Genomic DNA, 18,553 nt, shown 5'->3' with positions numbered 1-18,553 from the left:
TTTATTCTCTTTCCTATTCTCTTTTCTTTTCCCTTTCTTCCCTCCCTCTAAATTCCTCATCAAGGAATTGGTTATGAATTGGGTCAAGCCTGCACATAGGTCTATATTCTCTGTCTTCAGGAAACTCATCTTCTCAGATGGTCAGTTTTGTCACATACAGACATATTCATAATAGCCACGAGGCAGAAATTTTTAGGACAATTAAGCTAATACATTCATATCAAGTTTCATATGCCTTGCAAGTTTCTAAAGGTATCAGTTCATTGAGTTATACAACAGGTCTGGGGGAAGTCAGGAATTTGTTTAAAGAGTAGGCATCACCATCATTCATTCAGTTAAGCTAGAAGGACTTCCTGGAAGAAGAGCAGTTTTAGAAATTGTTTTGATCTAGTTGCTGTGAGTTTTTAATTATATGCCTTTTTCAATGGATTTTACCTGGGTCTTTCAATTTAGGAGTAGTAGAGGCTCGATGTCCTAGTATACTTTGAGAACAAAACCTATTGGAGTTTTGAACTCAGCTGGTTGTTTGGGCGCGTGCGCGCGCGTGTGTCTGTGTGTGTGTGTGTGTATTTTGTGTGTGGGGTGGAGATGTGGAAATTCAGATAGAGGAACACTGAGGTGCTGTCTCAGAAAAAAGTCTATTAGCTAGCTTAGTGAGTGGATTGGATTCTCTGCAGGGTGACTGGGGGTGAGGGCTGAGATGAGGTTTAAAGGTAGTGTTCATTCATCTCCCCCCTCATCTCCATATTCTAGTATTGGCTTCCTCAACCTAATCAGTATAGTTGAAGTGATTATGTTAGCATAGACCTTATTGCTTTGAATGTCTACTCTTTGCCTGTCTCTCTCTGTACATTTTAAAAAATTAAACTACATTTTTTTTAATTAAGAAAAATTTATTTTTTTTCCTTCCAACCTTTCCTCATTAGAAAAACAACAAAACCCTTATAATATACAAGCAAAAAAAAAAACTTTCAAATTGGCTATATCCAAAAATAGGTCTCATTTTACACTTTGATTCTGTTTTCTTTCTTTCTCCTTGTCTCTGTCTCTGTCACTCATTCCCTCTTCCTTGTACTCGTGCATCAATCTCTCTCAGTGAGTAGGCCTAGTCTTTGGACTTTGGACAGTCACTGGACTTTTCAGTGACTGTATCTGAGCCCAGCCTTTCACTGTAGCCTCACACTCCAGCAAGGATGTAACTTAGGGCTGTCTCAGCCTGTGTTGGCTAACTATTGGCTGCCTCAGGGGATCAGGTAAACACTGAATTCTCTGATTATAAAGGCTGAACCATCCTCAGGGTTTCTAAGCATCTCTGGAGTCACTGCTTTATTTGTGTTTGTTTAGTGATTACAAGGTGGACTGCATATGGTCAAGTTCATGGAACAGATTCCCTTTCGGTCCCTTCCGTGCCCCCACACCCCCACCTCCAGTTCTGGCTCAAAGTGCTTAGTTCATGAATGATTTGTGAGGGAAGTGGGTTTGGGAACCTCCTGTTTGGGATGACCCAGCTATACCTCCTACTAAATGATCCCAGTGGTCCAACCCTTCTCTTGAGCTCCCGATAACCTGAGAGCTAAGAGAGAGACACAAATTGTAGTTCTTAGAGGCCTTTGGCACAAGTGAGCACTGGAGCCCAGGTGGTATCCCAGTTTGAAGAAAATGGGGAGGATTCTCACTCTGCAGTTTATCACAAAACTCACTTACCTTATGCCTTTACACTGACTTCTGGTGCACTGAATCAGTCACGGGACAAATCCAGTGGGGCAATCCCAGAATGATACTTTGCCAGGACACATCCAGAGCACAGGAAGGCCCCCCTAGAAGTGCAGGTAGAATAATTATCTTTCTAAGAAGTTGGTCACCTAAATTTCAGGCATAGGGGTGGATGAAGTGACCTTTTGATTTAAATGACAAGCTTGCAAAGCCTCCTCAGAATTCAACCATTCAATGATTGCAAGTTTTTACTGAGTACCTACTGTATATTATACTGAATGCTAGAAGTGATACAAGAGGACAAGGCATGCTTGAAGCCTGCCTTCAAGTCAAATCATAGATAAATGAAACAAAAATGATAGTGTGTGTGTGTCTGTCTACACACACACACGCGTACATATGTGTTTATATATACATGTGTGTATATGTTTATATACATATATAATCATATATATATACACATAGGTGTTAAGTTGGGTGTTAGAGGTACTTAGTGAAATAGGAATTAACTCAAAGAAATGAGATCTGTGATTTAGTCATCAGAGGAGTCTTGACGAAGAGATGGGTGGGAGTTTGAATCAGTCAACAAGCATTTATTAAATGCCTTCTATGTGCTGGGCACTATGCTAAGTGCTGGTGGTACAAAAAAAGGCAAAAATAATCTGTGTCCTCAGGGAGCTCCCAGTTCTAATTGGAGAGATGGTACGTAAACAACCACGTAGATTGAAGTTGTACATAGTGTGAGTGGAAGATGATCTCAGAGTGAAGGAACTGAGAGATGGGAGAGAGAACCTGGGGACAGGAAAGGCTTCCATGGAAGGTAGGGTCTGAGTTAGATCTTGAAAGAAGAAGTCTTGAAAGAAGCCTTGTCAAGAATCAGAAGGGAGCAGGGCATTCCACACATGGGGTATGACCAGTGTAAAAACAGGGATTCAGGTGGTGGAGTCCTGAAAGATGGGTAGATTTTAGATAGGTGGAGTGGAAGAGTATTCCATTAGCCTGGGAAACACAAGGAAAGGCACTGATGTGGGAATTTATTCCCATTTGTTGGGAGAACATGGTGGGAAGGGGTCTGATTGCTTTTCCCCTGCCCTATCCTAGTAATGATAACACATTGATCAGCCTTGTAGAGCATGAACCTTAAGGAAGAAGGTTGATGGGCTTTTGTATTGATTTGTAGACTTCTTGCCCACAGAATAATCTAATAATTTAGAACTAGCTGATGTCATGGAGGCTACAAGGCTCTTTTGTGATTCCCTGCTAAACTTTTCTTTTACTTTGTGTTCTCTCCAGTCACGAATTGCTAAGCGTGGAAGGAAGTTGGTGGACTATGACAGTGCCCGCCACCATTATGAGTCTCTTCAGACCGCCAAAAAGAAGGATGAAGCCAAAATTGCCAAGGTATAAGCCAAGGGGGTTGAGGGTGTGGGTGGAGGTGGAGGTGGGACAAGATGGGGGATCAGTGGGTAGATTGATGAGAAGAGGTACAGGACCGCCTTCCCTCCTGTAACTAATGAAGTAACCCAGAAAGAGAGGTATACTCTTTTCTGTAACAAGTGGAAGAGGATTGGTGGACTTGCCTCAAGGTTTTCTGGGTCCTGTGATGAGAGGGAAGTGCTGATTTGGCCTCCTTGAAAGAAGTCTTTCCTTCTGTATTAAATCCTACTCCATTTGTAACAGCTCTCTGAACTTTTCCATAGTGTTTTCACATCCATTCCCTTATTTGATTCTCAAAACAAGCCTGTTCAGTAGAATGGCCAAGTATTTTTATCCCCATTTTAAAGGTGAGGAAAATGAGGTCCTAAAAGGATGTCATATGCCCAAAATCTTCCAGCTCCTGAGTAGCAGAGCTGGGTTTAGAATCCATGTCTTTTAACCACCTAGTCCCTGAGGAATTTGGACATATTAATCTTGTGCTGAGTTAAGTGTAAATTGTACCATACCTGCCTAGCCCCAAAGGCTGGGGGCTCTGTCCCTCCTGTCTTCCTCCATGCTGCTTATCGTTCTCTCTGGCAGCATCTTCTCCCACTCCATTTTTGGGAGAATGCCCAGCTTGACTCCTGATTCACCATCCCCTTGATCCCTTCCTCTGAAGTGACTTTCCTGAATAAGAACGGTGACCTAAGGCTCCAGTTTCACTGAACCAGATACCACCCCACCCCTATCCCCTTGGGAATCAGCCCATGGTGCCCTGCCCTCTGTCCTGAGAGAAATTCTGTCTTGGTGATTTGATACTGCCCTTTATGGACTTCTGAACAGACCCCTCCTCTGCACTGGGCAGACCTGTGGACGTCAGCAACAGTAGCTTTCTCATACAAAGTGGAACTGGAGGTGAAGATTCATTCAGTGACAAGTCCCCTCCCTCAGTGCTAGGGTGGCCCCCGGTTCTCCTCCACTATTAACAGCTTTTGCTTTTGGCTTTCTCTAGCTGGAGTTCTTCATAATCCCCTCCCCACGCCAAGGTCTTAGTTGTCCACTAAGCTGGACGTGCTGGAGGACTCTGCTCCCTGAGTGGCCCCCCTCCTTCTCTGTTTGGCTGGGGGATTGGGGTGGTCCGGTGGAGATAACTGTCTATAACTGCACTGTGTTTGGATCTGTGTCTAAAATCCGTGTTTCTGTCTCTTTTTTCTCTCTCCCTCACCCTTTTGTTTTTTCTCCTTCTCCCTTTTTTTTGCCTTGACCTTGCTTTTCACCATGCCCCACTCCTCCCTCCCATGCCCTCCACTCCCCCTTACTCTACCCTGACCCCTCAGCCTGTCTCGCTGCTTGAGAAAGCTGCTCCCCAGTGGTGCCAAGGGAAACTGCAAGCTCATCTCGTAGCTCAAACTAACCTTCTCCGAAATCAGGTGATGGCTTCCTAACCTTGCTTGAATTGCCTTTTGGCTGCCCTCTCCCTGTCTTTTTCTCCGAGGCCCTGTATCTCTATCTCTAGCATTTTCTGCCCCTCCTTCCTCAAACAGAGGGCCCTGAGGCAATGATTTTATCTGTCTCCCTTCCTCTGAGACACTCCCAGAGCTAGGGTAGGAGACTAGCCCAAAGTCACACAGTCAGTCAGAGACAGACTTCTAGGCTCTTTCCTGCTAACTGTGACCAGCAAAAAGATCTCCTCAATACTAAACTGAGACAGTTGGTCCACCATCAGAGGCTACTTGTCTCTTTCCACTCAATCCTGATTCCATGGATAGTTTCCTGCTCTTTCCCCTCCTCCCTGCCCCAGAGGTCCCTTCCAACTTTAAGAATCTGTGATTCAAGGACCTTGAGTCAGTTTGGGGAATCTGCAGAGATTTGGACAGGTGAACTTTCAAATAGGCATTTATTGAATACCACCTATGTGCTCAGTTCTGTTCTAAGTACTTGAGGGGTTGGGGTGGGTAAGAGAAATGTCAAGGAGGCTAATTAGGTGATCTGGGTTGCTTCCAGAGACTTGGTCTTTTTCCTTTAGGGGTCCAGGTCCCATCACCCCATCATGACTACGTTCCCAGTTTTGTAGTAGATCTGATGTTATTGCTACTCTTTGTTAAAGAGTTTAGGGAGAACTCAGCCTGGGAGTAGGGTTGGGTAGAGTAGAATAGAAAAATAAAGGAAGAGAGGAAAAAAGAAACTAGAGGAAGAAGGTAGCAGATTTTTCATTCGATCCACTGTCTGTTTTTTCCATTTAGTCTGCTTCCTGTTTCTTAATCCTTCTCAAAAAATTATTGAATACTTGTTCGGAGTACTGATCAAGTCTCATTGGTTGACTTCTTTTATACTCAGGGATTTTCATGGATCTAGTAAGAGACAACTCTAAGGGAACTAGGTGATTAAGCCCTGGGAATGGAGGTCAAAGAATGCTATAGCCAGACCATCCTGATCTCTTTTCTCTGCTGATTTCACTACAGTTTGATCTGGAGGCAGGGGAATGGACAAAGTGATGGTAATGGGTAGTGACTTGCTTAGGTGGTCCGGTCTAGTTCATTTTTTGTCTATGACTGTATCATTGCATGTCATTTGGGAATAGGAGGGAGGGAAAGTGGTAAGGGGACAATCTTATTGCCTGAATCAACTCAAGGAACTCCCAGAGAATTCCTTGGGGCTGGAGAAGCAATCACTGTTGACACAGGGCCAGATTTTTTTTTTAAGTTTTCCTGAAACGCATCTGGCCAGTGGCCAGGCCTTCCCAGCATAACCTGTGGCAAGGGATTCTTGGGTAGAACTAACCAAGAGGTGGGTCTTCGCTGTATCCCTAGGGTGGAGGCTGGGAAGGAGTGTCTCTGACCTCTTCATTGTTACTATTGCTGCTCTCAGAGATGATGAGTATGGTTGAACTGGGGTCCTTTAGCTAGTTTTACCCTATTACTCACTCCTGGAATGAAGTCTTGGCCGCAGCTGAGGGAGCAAGTGACCCTAATAAAATTTCCAAAAAACTGCATACGTACACACATGCACCTCCTTACTTATGTTTTGTTACAGATGTTATGCTTCCCTGCCAAGTTGGCTGTCCTATTTGGATCTGTTTTTTATTTAAACAGAACAGATTTCCCACCCCCAATCTGTGCCTGGAGTCTAGATAACCTTTGTAATTAACCCCTCTGTGTCTGGTTGCCTGAAACTAGAAAACTTCAGAAACCCAGAGCCATCAGGCAATTCCTGCATTTTATGCAATACGCTGACCCCTGGGTTGGTCCAGAGGAAATCTGACTTCCTGTGAGGAAACTCTTGAGTTTGTGGATCTCAGATTCCCTCACCATCCAGTTGGCATCCACTGGGAATTGATACAGGGTGCAGAGACTATGACCTCATGCTGACTCTGATGGGCTTTTTCCTCAAAGGTGACTGGCAGCTTTCTTTTTAGCAACCTACTTTTCCATGGCTCTGAACTCATAGAGGAATCACAAGGAATTACCTGTTATCTTGTAATGGCCCAATCCTAGGCCTCCTTTTGGTTGGAAAGGACCTCTAGACAGAACTGGAACTTCAGAAGGCCTTCCAGCTTAGAGGAACATTTCTCAGAAGGGATGACCATGCAGTACTGAGAAGCTTGTGGGAACTGAAACTTTTTAAGTTCAAATTGCTGTTTGGGGTTGGTGGGAGTGCTCACCATTCATTCATTCAGCAAATGTTCACTGAACCACTAAATGCAATGCTCTCTGCTAGGTCCCAAAGGATAGCATATGCTCTAAGAGTTCAGAAAAAAGTGGAAGATCAGTGTGACCCTAGAGTCTTAGAGACTAGCCTAAAGCACTCAGAGGTTAAATGACTTGCAGAACAGAACTGGAATCCAGGTCTTTTGGGCTTAAAGACCAGGTTCCCTAGCCCTACTATCTCTTTGCATTTACATATGAAGCACTTTCTCATAAGGATCCCGCAGGTAAATAACTGCTGGACCATGAAGGATAGATGGGTTTTACTTAGGCAGAAAGGAATTATGAGAGGGGACCGTATCCTAGGGGTGGGAAAAAGTGTCTCTTTCCTAGTCTTGAAGGCTTGCTGAAATGCTAATGACAAGACTGACATGGTGTGACATCTTTGGTGGATGGCACCAGGGGTACTATAGAAGATGCATTGTAAATTTTTTGGGTATTTTTGAGGCAAGAGCCAGCATGGGCTGAGTTCCCGTGAATCACGAGTTTAGAGGCATATTTTGCCTCCCAGCTAGCACTTGTGTGTGTGCCAGAGGGAGGAAAGTAGGAAGGCTGGATTTTCTTCTTGGGTGGGGCACAGCAGATTACTGTGTGATGACTCAGAGGAACCAAATCCCTGAGTCACCCTTACCCAGTGAGCTCATAGCCTTTTCTCTTCTGTCAGGAAGTAAGTGACTCATTCCCTCACCTGGTTTGTTTACAGAAGGAAGGTCTGAGTGGTTACACTTGGTGACTGGGGGAAAAGAGAAAAAAGTGGTTCTGGGAGGGCTTGCCAGGTTACAGGACTGTGTTTCCTATTGGAGTAGTGATTCTCCTGGAATGAGATTGCTTCATCTGGATAGGCTACTCAAGGTCACTGAAAAAAACATGCCTTACAGTTCTCACATACCCTTTCCCAACGTCCTTTTTTGAACTTGAGGAATGGTGGCATTAAGCCCACACACAGCCTTTATGTGAGTCAATACAATAGGTACAGAATGATGTCCTTGAAGTGGAGTTAGGGTGGCCTGGGGAGCAACTTGGGCAGTTGGTGACTCACAGGGGCATCTTGGAAAGTCTAGTTGAGGTACTCTGGAATAGGCTTCATGATCCCTTCTTTAGAAGTGTTGAATAAGGGATTCCTATTCTAGAGAGTGGGACCACATAGCCTTTGTTATGGTCACTTGCAGCTTTGAGATTTAATGGTTCTGAGATCTGGGTTGCTGATTAAGCTGCCCTCCATACCTGTCTCTCATAATAACTCACTGTCTAGGATCTCTTAACTACCCCTACCTGTCAGCTCTGTCTTTGTCTCGGGCATGAAGTAAATGTAACCTTTGTAGCTCTCTTCCATGCCAAAAACCTTTGCAGCTGCTTGCACTAATTTTGAGTGTTGACTGACATCAAGTTTGACTTGGAGTCAATAAGTGTTTATTTATTCTAAATAGTATTTTATTTTTTCCAATTACATGTAAAGACAATTTCGAACATTCACTTTTAATAAAATTTTGAATTCCAAATTTTCTCCCTCCCCTTTCTCCTCCCTAAGATGGTTATATATGTGCAATCTTGTAAAACCTATTTCCACATTAGTCATGTTGTGAAAGAAAAAACAGTTTTCAAAAAAAACTATGACTTGTAAAAGGAAAAAAACCCCACAAAAAATAAGCAAGTGAAAATAGTACGCTTAGATCTGCATTCATACTTTACCAGTTCTTTCTTTGGATGTGGATAGCATTTTCTATCATGAGTCTTTTGAAATTGTCATGGATTAGTTAATGAGTATCTGTACAATAAGCACCTGCTGTGTACCAGGCAGCGTGCTGAGAGTAGTGGGTACAAAGAAAGGCAAAAGAAAAAGAAAAACAACTCCCCCCAAAAAGCCCAGCCCTTGAGAGCCAGTGAACCTACCTGGAGTCAGGAGACAGAATGCCTTATGAAAGGAACAGTTAGAAGGCCATTATCATTGGATCACAGAGTACATGGAAGAACATAAGGTGTATGAAGACCAGAATGATAGGAAAGGATAGGTTAGGAAAGGCTTTAATAGTCAAACAGGAGTGAGGATAGGAGAATGGAGGCTTCCAAAGAGGGCGTAACAGGAAGGGACCCTTGACCAAAGATTAGACTGGAAATCTCAAACATGAAGCCAAGAAGATAGAATATTGGTCCTCAGTAGAGGGAAGGAATCAGATCAGTCCTTACATATAGGTTTGGCTCTGGAAAATAACAGCTCCCCTGGTTGCCTGAAACTAGAAAACTTCAGAAACCCAGAGCACTTCCCTTTACCAAAGGAAAAAAGTATCTTTTTTTTAAAGTGGTAGTAGAAATTTTACGAAATTAAAAAAAATCCACTTTTATGGCACTTAATGTTTTTTTATGGCACTTTCCTCACAACATACCTTTGAGGTAGATAATAATAGAGTAATATATCCATTTTACAGATGAGGAAACTGAGGCTCACAAGCCTTAAGTGACTTGTTTATGATCACACAGTATGTAATGGAAGTGTCTCTTGCCTTACAGCCCACTGTCTCTCAGTGTGAAAATGGATTCTTGAATTTCAGGCTGCCTGTGTTGAAAGCAGTTCCTTGAAAGCAGGTCACAGTTTGATAGCCATGGTTATTCTTTTTCTGAAGTCTCTACACATGGCTGTGGGGAACATGACCATAAATTTGGAGCCTAGAGATGATATGAAAAGACAGGGTAGTGTGGTAGAAAGAATGCTGAACCTTGAAGCAAGAGATGGAAATTCTGGTACCTCCTGCCTCCTCATTTCTGCCACTTATCCACTATGTGACCTTGGACAAGAGTCTTAACTAGGGGTAGGGACCTGTGGCCTTGAGACCATGGGTGGCTTAGGTCCTCAAATGCGACCCTTTGATTGAATCCAAACTTCACATAACAAATCTGGTTCACCTGGTCTTAACCTTTCTAGGCCTCTGTTGCCTTTTGAGTAGATTGTGGTTCATATCTGAAGTTGGGCCTGAAGCAGATGATCTCTGGAAGGCCCTTCCTGGTGCTTCCATATACCTTAACCATGATTCTGTACGGTTCTCTTCCCAAGACAGCTGCTCACTTCCCTGTGCCTTTGTTTTGTTTTCTCTGTTATTTCTCAGGCCTCAGCCTCAAGGATCCAACATGGGCTAGGGGTGACTTTCTAAGGTCCTGGTGTAGCCAGTGCCAACATAAACCGTATGATTTCTCTCCCCCATTTACTCGAGTACCTGAGTGAAAGAAAGAGCATGGTGGGCAGCACAGCCTTTCATTCTATTCTGCACTCAGATGAGGTTGAAAGTACTGATACTCCTGGGAGAGCTAACAGCGATTGAAATGGACACTTGGACCACAGGGTAATTAGGATTCAGAACCGGAAGAAAGGGCTTTTAGAGATCATTTAGTCCAACCTTCTCATTTTTTGAATAAAGAAACCAAGTCTTAGAAAGGTTAAGTGACTTTCTCTAGGTCACATAGTATCAGAGTTGGGATATGAATGATAGCTAATAACTCGCATTTATACATTACTTTAAGGTTTGCAAAGAGTTCTACAAATATTACAAATTACAGTATTTGCAATATTTATATGGGCAGCTAGGTGGCTCAGTGGTTGGAGTGCCATGCCTGTAGTCAAGCAGATTCATCTTCTGAGTTCAAATCCGACCTCAGATACTTACTAACTTAACCATGTTTGTCTCAGTTTCCTCACCTCTAAAATGAGCTGAAGAAGGAAATGGCAAACTACTTCATTATCTTTGCCAAGAAAACCCCAGGTGGGGTCAGAGTCAGACATTACTGAAAATGACCGAACACACACACAGACGCATCCCACCTACACACAGACACAGACACAGACACAGACACATACACACACACACACACACACACACACACACACACACACACCACATACCACACACACAGACACAGACACACACACCCAAATATCTTGTTTTATCCTCACATCCATCTTATACTCATTTTACAGTAGAGGAAACTGAGGCAGACTGAAGTGAAGAGTCTTGCCCAGGGTCACATAGCTGTTAAGTGTCTGAATTCAGATTTGAACTCAGGTCTTCCTGACTCCAAGATCCAGGGCTATTCACTGTACTGCCTGGTTACTTCCATAAACTTAGGTACCTAGCAGTCTAGTGGCAGATGAGTGCCAGTACTGAAAAGCACACTGGACCTTGCTCTCAGATTTTATATTTTAAAACACAGCTTGAAATCAATATAAACATGTACATGTAACTAGATCAGTTCATGAAGCATCAGTGATCTTGTCACTTTGGAAACATCCTTCCCCAATGTAGATCTCATTCTGTAACTTAGGGAGTTGTACTAGGTTCAGAGAGGTTAATTGTCTTCAGATGGTCACCCAACTAAATATTAGAGGTGAGACCTATGCCTCGGGCTTCCTGATTTTAGGTTCAATGTTTTTTGGACTTTTTCCCACTGCCTCTGATATGTATGAATACAGTAAACGTACTTTGGAATGTTTATGTTTGTGTTTGGATGAGAGTAAAAGGCCTGGAGAAGGCTCTCCCCACACTTCATTAACTTGACAGCTTTGCCAAGGGGTCAAGTACTAGTTTTAGGTGTGAATACTATGAGCTCCTTTCCTCTAGTGGTCCTCTAGTCTCTAGCCCTATGCTTTTAACCTTGTAGGGATTCAAGATCATAGGAACTTATGTAGTGGAACTCAGTCCAAGAAGCAGTAAATAACTCGTTGGCTTTCACAGTGCCTTCCTTCCAACAAAACTAGATCTTGAAGATAATAGTCATGTTAGCTAGCATTTGCATAGTGCTTTAAGGTTTGTAAAGTATTTTAATATGTTCTCTCATTTGATCCTCATAACAACTCTGTTATAGTTGTTATTAGCATCTCCGCTCTACAGATAAGGAAATTGAGACTGAGAGAATGTAAGTGACTTGACCAGGGTCACACAGCTAGCATGCATCTGAAGTGGGATTCACACTCCAGTTTTCCTGTTATCTATTATGCTAATAACTTCCATAGTCAATATTTATAATTCGTATCTCTGAGAATTTGTTATTGAGTTTCCTCTCCCATGGGGATTTGCATTCTAAGTCTTATCTCTGAATTAGAATGAAAGGTTTCATTCCCTAAGGAAGGAACTTCTGGGAGGAGGGCAAGTTATGTTGGGGCAGCCACACTTTCCATTGTGCATATTGGTGTGAGGGTTGTTTGGTTAATCTCTGAGGTCTCTTCCAACTTTCCAGATTTTATGGTTCTAGAAAGCCTGGAATGAATGATGGTAACTCTGAGCTCCCACTTCCTTAGATTCCCAGAGGGTGGGTGTGAGTTTAGAGAACAAAGAAAGCCCTCTCTTGCCAGCCAGGAGGGAGACAGGAGGAAGAAGCCAGCGAGGGTCAGTTAGGTGAAGTGTTAGACCAGGAATGGATTGGGTCTCCTGAGACAGGTTCTTAGGAAATAAATTTGGAGAGAGAAAGAGAAAGCGAGAGAGAGAGAGAGAGAGAGAGAGAGAGAGAGAGAGAGAGAGAGAGAGAGAGAGAGAATGAGACAGTGAGAGTGAGAATGAGACAGTGAGAGTGAGAACATGAGAGCGAGAGCACTAGCACTCCATTTATCCCTGAAGGCTTAAGAAAGTGTCTGAGGAAAGGGGTGGAAACCATTAACAGGCAAAATTGCAGGGATTCAATAGGTGGTATAATATAGCCATATCCTCTATGGTTTGGGCCCCTTTCTTTTCTCAACTTGGGGATATTGGACCCCTGGGTGGGTGTGTAGGGATAACTGAGCAATGGTCATCTTCTAGTGGCATCTTTTGAGAAAGTCTTTTTTGAGTGACTGTGGCCTTCTTGGATCCTGAGACGAATATTACCATTTTGGGTTCTGAATGGAAAGATTAGAGTGGTGTGGGGAGAGCCAGGGCCGCAGGATATGGGGTAGAATGATGGGGGGAATTATCAGTCAGATTAGGAAATTAACAATCCTCTCTCTGTCTAGGCTGAGGAGGAGCTCATCAAAGCTCAGAAGGTATTTGAGGAGATGAATGTTGACTTGCAGGAAGAGTTGCCATCTCTGTGGAATAGGTGAGTGGGCCTAAGGCAGGAAATTCTTGTGGTAGTGGAAGGGAAATGGACCCCCACTCTTGGGAAGCCCTCAGTATGTTGGGGAAGCCTAATCCCCACCCTTTTTCTGTGGGAAGGGACAAATTAGTATTTGGTTTTACGACAAGAAAATAATCTTATTCAGAAATCCTATAACTTCAGACACAATTGGAGTATTCTTCCTGAGGTCAATGTCTAGTCAACATCCCTTGAATTTCTTTCTCCCATCCCACCCCTCTAGGTATATACAAGAAGTAATGATAGGCAGAAGGGGAAACTGAGGTCCAGATGAGTTGAATGGTCTACTTGAAGGATACATTGTACTAAAGGAAGTAGCCTGATTCATTATCAATTGTCCTTTGGTTGGGCTATTGGGCAGAGTGTGTGTGTTGAGGGGTTTATGCAGATGGGATATACCATGGACCTACCTGAGCCCTTTCTAGGTTGTTTTCTTTGATCTTTACCTTCACCTGACCATCCGTCCTTTCCTCTCACTTCAGCCGTGTTGGTTTCTATGTCAACACATTCCAGAGCATTGCTGGCCTGGAAGAAAATTTCCACAAAGAGATGAGCAAGGTAAGCAAGCCCCTTTCCTTTGTGACCTTGTCATCCCACCCTACTCTGGGAAGCTCTGAGATATTAGGCATTACTTGGCATTATGGGACATTATCCAGCAGCTTAGTGAATGAAAGATATATCTTCCTTAGTTTAAATCTGGCTTCAGACACAATTAGCAAGTCACTTAATCCTGTTTGCCTCAGTTTCCTCATCTGTCAAATGAACTGGAGAAGGAAATGGCAAACCACTCCCATGTCTTTGTCAAGAAACCGCTAAGTGAGGTCACAGAGAGTTGGAAACTACTGAAGATGAATGAACAACATGGAACAAGGGAAACTGAATTAAGCGAGTGGTCCTAGACTGTGCTGCTTACTACCTATGTGACCTAAACCTGTCTACCTCTCTGGGCCTCTGCATCTTATATATAAAATGAGGGGGTTGGACTAGAAGTCTATGATCCTCTGACCCCACCTCCCCCTTCAGATCCATGTAAATATTGGGAGTGGTTCAGTCTTCTTTACTCCTTGTGCTCCATCAGAGAGTCTCTTCTATCTCTCTACCTACAAGTTGGTAAAAAGAGTCTTTCCTTCCTCCCATGCCTCCCTACCCCTTCCCTTTCCCTCCTGATACCTTTTCCTAATCTACCTGTCCTATATTCAATTTGCGTAGTTCTTTACTGCCTCTAGTTTGGAAAGGATTTGTTCTGCTGAGTTGTTAGTTAATTACCGGCTGAAGGTGTACCCTGTCCAAGATATTTGCATTTTAAGGGCAGATTCATGGAAACTGAAAAATCTTAAGGGCCAAAGGAATGAATTTCTAAGGGAAGAATTTCAGATCCTGTAGAAGGGAAGTGGAGGAAACTTTTTTTGATTAGGAGAATCTGCTTAACACCTTCACAGCATACCTTTTAGGCATCCACTTAAGCCTGCATATAAAACTAGCCCTGGAGATATAGCCAGTGAGGGAAAGACTTCTATAAACCTTCTTTATTTTTATTCTATTTCTATCAGCATTTGGATGTGGTCTCACCCCTTCTCCCCTCAGCCAAGGAGGGAAGGTCATCGGGAGGAATCGGAAGATAAATAAGCTGGGAAAAGGGATAAGAAGTGTAAGAAAGGGAGTGGGTAAGGGAAGGGAATATACATTTATTTAAAGTTTCATTGTGTCAAGCATTATGCTAAGCACTTTACAAATATTATCTCATTTTACCTTAATAACAACCCTGGAAGATAGATAGAGGCAAATGACTTGCCTGGGGTCACCCAGCTGGTAAGTGTCTGAGGCTAGATGTCAACTGTGGTCTGCTCAACTCCAGGTCCAGGGCTTTATCCTTTTTGTACCCCAGCTGTGTATAGGACTGACTGCCTTATGTGACAAGGCCTCAAGAAGCCCGGAGAATGAGAGTGAATAGGAGAAATTGCCCTGTTGCCTATGTTCCTATATTGACCACGTATGGTGTGTGCCTCTCCGAAATGGACTGGTAATAGGTAGAGCTGAGTTAATTTGTACCAGATCTGCCACTACAGGAGATACAAACATACCATTCTATTCTCTCCCATTCAATATTTACAAAGTATCAAATATTTGATTTCAGGTAGTGGATAGAGTGCTGCTATCTGTATTCCTGGAAGGAATATCTACACTGGGAGTTCTCTAACCTGAATGAAATCATATCTCTTTCTCCTATTTATGTATCTATAGTATCCTTAACATAGTTACATTTCATGTTATGCTGATTGTTGGGGAATTTTGAAAACCGTTGTTCTGAGTGTGGGGAATATATAGACAGAGATCTAGGGGGACCCAGCCATGTGAATGGGAGATCAGGGAGAGAGGAAGAAGATGGCACTACAGGTGGCTGCCCCTGGATTTAGCCATGGATTCTTAAGAAGTCTCAGAACCTGAGTTGTACCTGCACTCCTGGACAACGCCTCACCTTTCCCTCCCTCCTCTCTCCAGCTGAATCAAAACCTGAATGATGTGCTAGTGAGCCTGGAGAAGCAGCATGGCAGCAACACATTCACTGTCAAGGCTCAGCCAAGGTCAGTCCCATACCCTCCCTATGGGCGGGGGGGAGGGGAGGCTGCCACAATCTTCCTGTCCCTGTGACAACCCTCTCGTCTTCTTTGGTGGGCAGTCACTACATGAGGGGAAAGCCTTGGCTTAGCCAGCTAAGGATATACATTGAAGGAAGGGCAGATTTGCTGATGCTGATTTAGCTGGGGCAGGATTGGGGAGTTGGGGAGGGGAAAGAGGAATGGGAAGGGAAGATTAGCTTTAACCGTATCCTTGTATCATGTGCAGCCAGTGGGAGATGGGGGTCTGGGAGTGGGGATTTTAGTACAGATCCCCCATTTTTCCTGCAAATGAGTAGAAAGTACAAGCTTGCAGAAAGCACAGCTAGGAAAATAGAAAGAACAATGAGCTGGGAATCATGAGATCTGAGTTCTTGGCACAAAATAGTTATACTAGTCTTGAGCAAATTACTTCTTAGTTTTCTCATCTACAAAATAAAGGAGGTTCTATTAGCTAAGAGACTCTTAACCTGGGGTGCATGAACTTAAAAAATTTTTTTTTGATAATTGTAGTTTAATAGATATTGTTTCCTTTATAATCCTACGTATTTTATTTTATGCATTTAAAAATATTTTTCTGAGAAGGCTTAGCCAGATTCCCAGAGGAGTCCATGACACAAAAAAAAGATATAGAACTCCTGGCCCTTAAATCCTTGTAAATTGGATTTAGCCTAGCATATCCAGGGAACCAGGTCCAAAGTTAGATAACTCTTATCCTCTATGCATCTTCCCACTGCCTACCTCTTGGTATAGTAAACAATGAGTCAGTGCAAGGTCCATCTCATCTGTGAGCAGAGTAGAGAGAATTCTGCCATCGGAGTCAGGAGACCTGGCTTCACCACTTTCTGGCGAGGCAACTCAGCCAAGTGACGGTTCCTTTGGTCCTAGGTTTTTCCCTTCTCTGAAATGAATTGAATAGTACTTACATTACCTGCCTCACAGGTTGTTGTGGGGCCCAAATGAGATAATAGAAGTCAAAGTACTTTGGGAAATAAAAGGCACCCTACAGATGTGAGGTTATTGCTGTTATTGGTAAAACTCCAAGCCAGCTGAGCAGGAATGTTTGCCAAGGCTGTTCCCTCAGTGGAGTGCCAGTGAATTCTAACTGCATTAGTTGAGCTTTCAGCCTACTCCCTGGGCTGATGCCCCCTCACCCCATAAATCCTGTTCAGCCCAGTGGGAATTTCAGAACCTAGATTTTTATCCTAAATGTTTCTTGTGACAGGATTAGGGGACAAAGAGGGGACTTGGTGAATTGTCCTTTGTCTAGGGGTCTATAGAAACAAAAGCTGTACTTGAGATTTCTACTCCTTGGGGACCATGGAAATATGCATGAATTCATGTATGTGTATTTTTGTAAGTGTGAGAGAGAGAGAGAGTGTGTGTGTGTGTATGAGTAAGAGTATGTATATATATATATATGCACAGATGATATGCACAGGGCCTGTAGGGTGCCCTGATTGAAGTTCAGTGTCATTGGGAGAAGAAATAAAGAGAATTCCCTTACTCTCTGGTTTTGAGGAACTGATATCCTGACAGGGGGACAACTATAACATCCATCTCTGCCATGCAACCTGTTTCCATCCCATTGTAGTCATATGAGTGGCTTGGAAGGAACATGATTGACCATTGATGTGTAGGCTAGGGAATGGTTTGTGTTAAGCAGGGCTTATTTCTTGGAGGAGAGGTTCCTCCTTTTTTTATGGTGAGGGAAGGATTGAAGTTTAACAGCCTCCAGGGAAATCATTTCCTGAATCTAGGACTGCCTTCAGAAAAGGATTGGAAGTTGGAGAGAGTAAAGTTAGATTGGAGACAAATTCAGGAAGGAGGGAGGTAACCTTGCTGTGTACCGGCCCAAGTCAGTGTCATGTCCTAGTGAGGCTAAGAGTGAACCCTGTCTTTTCTGAGAGGAAGTATGGTGTGGTAGGAAAGATTCAGGTGTCAAAAGCTCTGAGTTTGAATCTCACCTCCTATACTTGCTAGTTTTGTGAACTTTGGCAGGTCATTTAGATTCTCTCTGCCTCCATTTCTTCATCTGTAAAATGGGAACCAGCTGTATTTGAACTACATATCTCACATGGTAGGTAGTTCAAAATCATGTAAGTATGAGCTTTTAGCATTGTTGTTATACTGCTTGTCTCTCCTCTCCCCAACCCCCCCACTTCAGTTTTATAAATATTTATCAACTGCCTACTCTATGTAAGATATCTCCTACCAGTGGGGGTGAGGTATAGTGTGTCTTTTCGGGGACGGGAGAGATGCCCAGACAACGTAACTTTGATGGGAGTGAGTTGTAAACTGAAGTGGATAAGGTCAGAAAGTATTCACTGGACAAGTTTTCCAGTCTGGCCGATTTTAGGAACTGATTCACCCCTTAAACCACATCATGCATACATGCCCTAATTATCCTTCCTTCTCTTCACTCCTCAAAGTCACTATCATCTAATTATTGTCCTGCTGAACTCAGAATAGTAAAGAAGAGAGAGCAAAACTCAGGACCTCTTAGCTGGGTATTAAATTAAACCTTTTTCCTTGTTAAAAATTGTGACTTGGCAGACAGAATCCCACTTGGCAGCTGGGAGATCAGGGTTCTAGTCTCAGCTCTGATGAAGGCTTCATGTGTGGCTTTGGATAAGTCCTTTCCCCATGGTGGGCCCCAGCTTCTCAATCTTTTAGGTGGACAGAATCACATGTATCTTTAAAGCCTGAAGAGTGGAGACACAAGTGCCATGCTGAACCCAGGAGCGTCCTGGAGGGGCTGTAAGGAGAATGGAAGGGAAGAGCTTTGCCTGGTTTGGTTTTGGGGCCCCTTTAGAAGTCTATATATTTTGGCGTTGCAGTAGTGATGGGGAGAAAGGAAGACAGATGACTTTTATTTTTCCCTCCTATAATAAAAGCCATTTGCATCCGGTCCCCCACAGAAAGAAAACTAAACTGTTCTCCAGACTTCGGAGAAAGAAGAACAGGTACCAGTATACCAAGAGCTGCATTGTGTGGGGGCCCTCAGGGCTCGTA

The 18,553-nt window shown here is 43.4% G+C and overlaps 1 protein-coding gene across 16 annotated transcripts in view; it reads left to right on the top strand.

The window, feature by feature from the left end:
- BIN1 (bridging integrator 1) overlaps positions 1-18,553 on the top strand; it is a 137,636-nt gene that overhangs the window by 92,828 nt on the left and 26,255 nt on the right. For 7 of the 16 annotated variants that reach the window (XM_072613433.1, XM_072613431.1, XM_072613429.1 and 4 more), the window contains exons 6-10: positions 3,007-3,114; positions 12,802-12,887; positions 13,406-13,481; positions 15,423-15,505; positions 18,460-18,504. In XM_072613433.1, coding sequence (XP_072469534.1) covers positions 3,007-3,114; positions 12,802-12,887; positions 13,406-13,481; positions 15,423-15,505; positions 18,460-18,504 — 398 coding nt within the window. Of the gene's footprint in view, positions 1-3,006; positions 3,115-4,466; positions 4,560-12,801; positions 12,888-13,405; positions 13,482-15,422; positions 15,506-18,459; positions 18,505-18,553 lie in introns of all 16 variants that reach the window. The other 9 variants (XM_072613434.1, XM_072613432.1, XM_072613430.1 and 6 more) reach the window with 2 other exon arrangements.

Source organism: Notamacropus eugenii, chromosome 5 (genome assembly GCF_028372415.1).
Source record: "Notamacropus eugenii isolate mMacEug1 chromosome 5, mMacEug1.pri_v2, whole genome shotgun sequence".
In the NCBI taxonomy this organism is placed as follows: domain Eukaryota; kingdom Metazoa; phylum Chordata; class Mammalia; order Diprotodontia; family Macropodidae; genus Notamacropus; species Notamacropus eugenii.
This window is presented reverse-complemented; position numbering and strand designations above follow the sequence as displayed.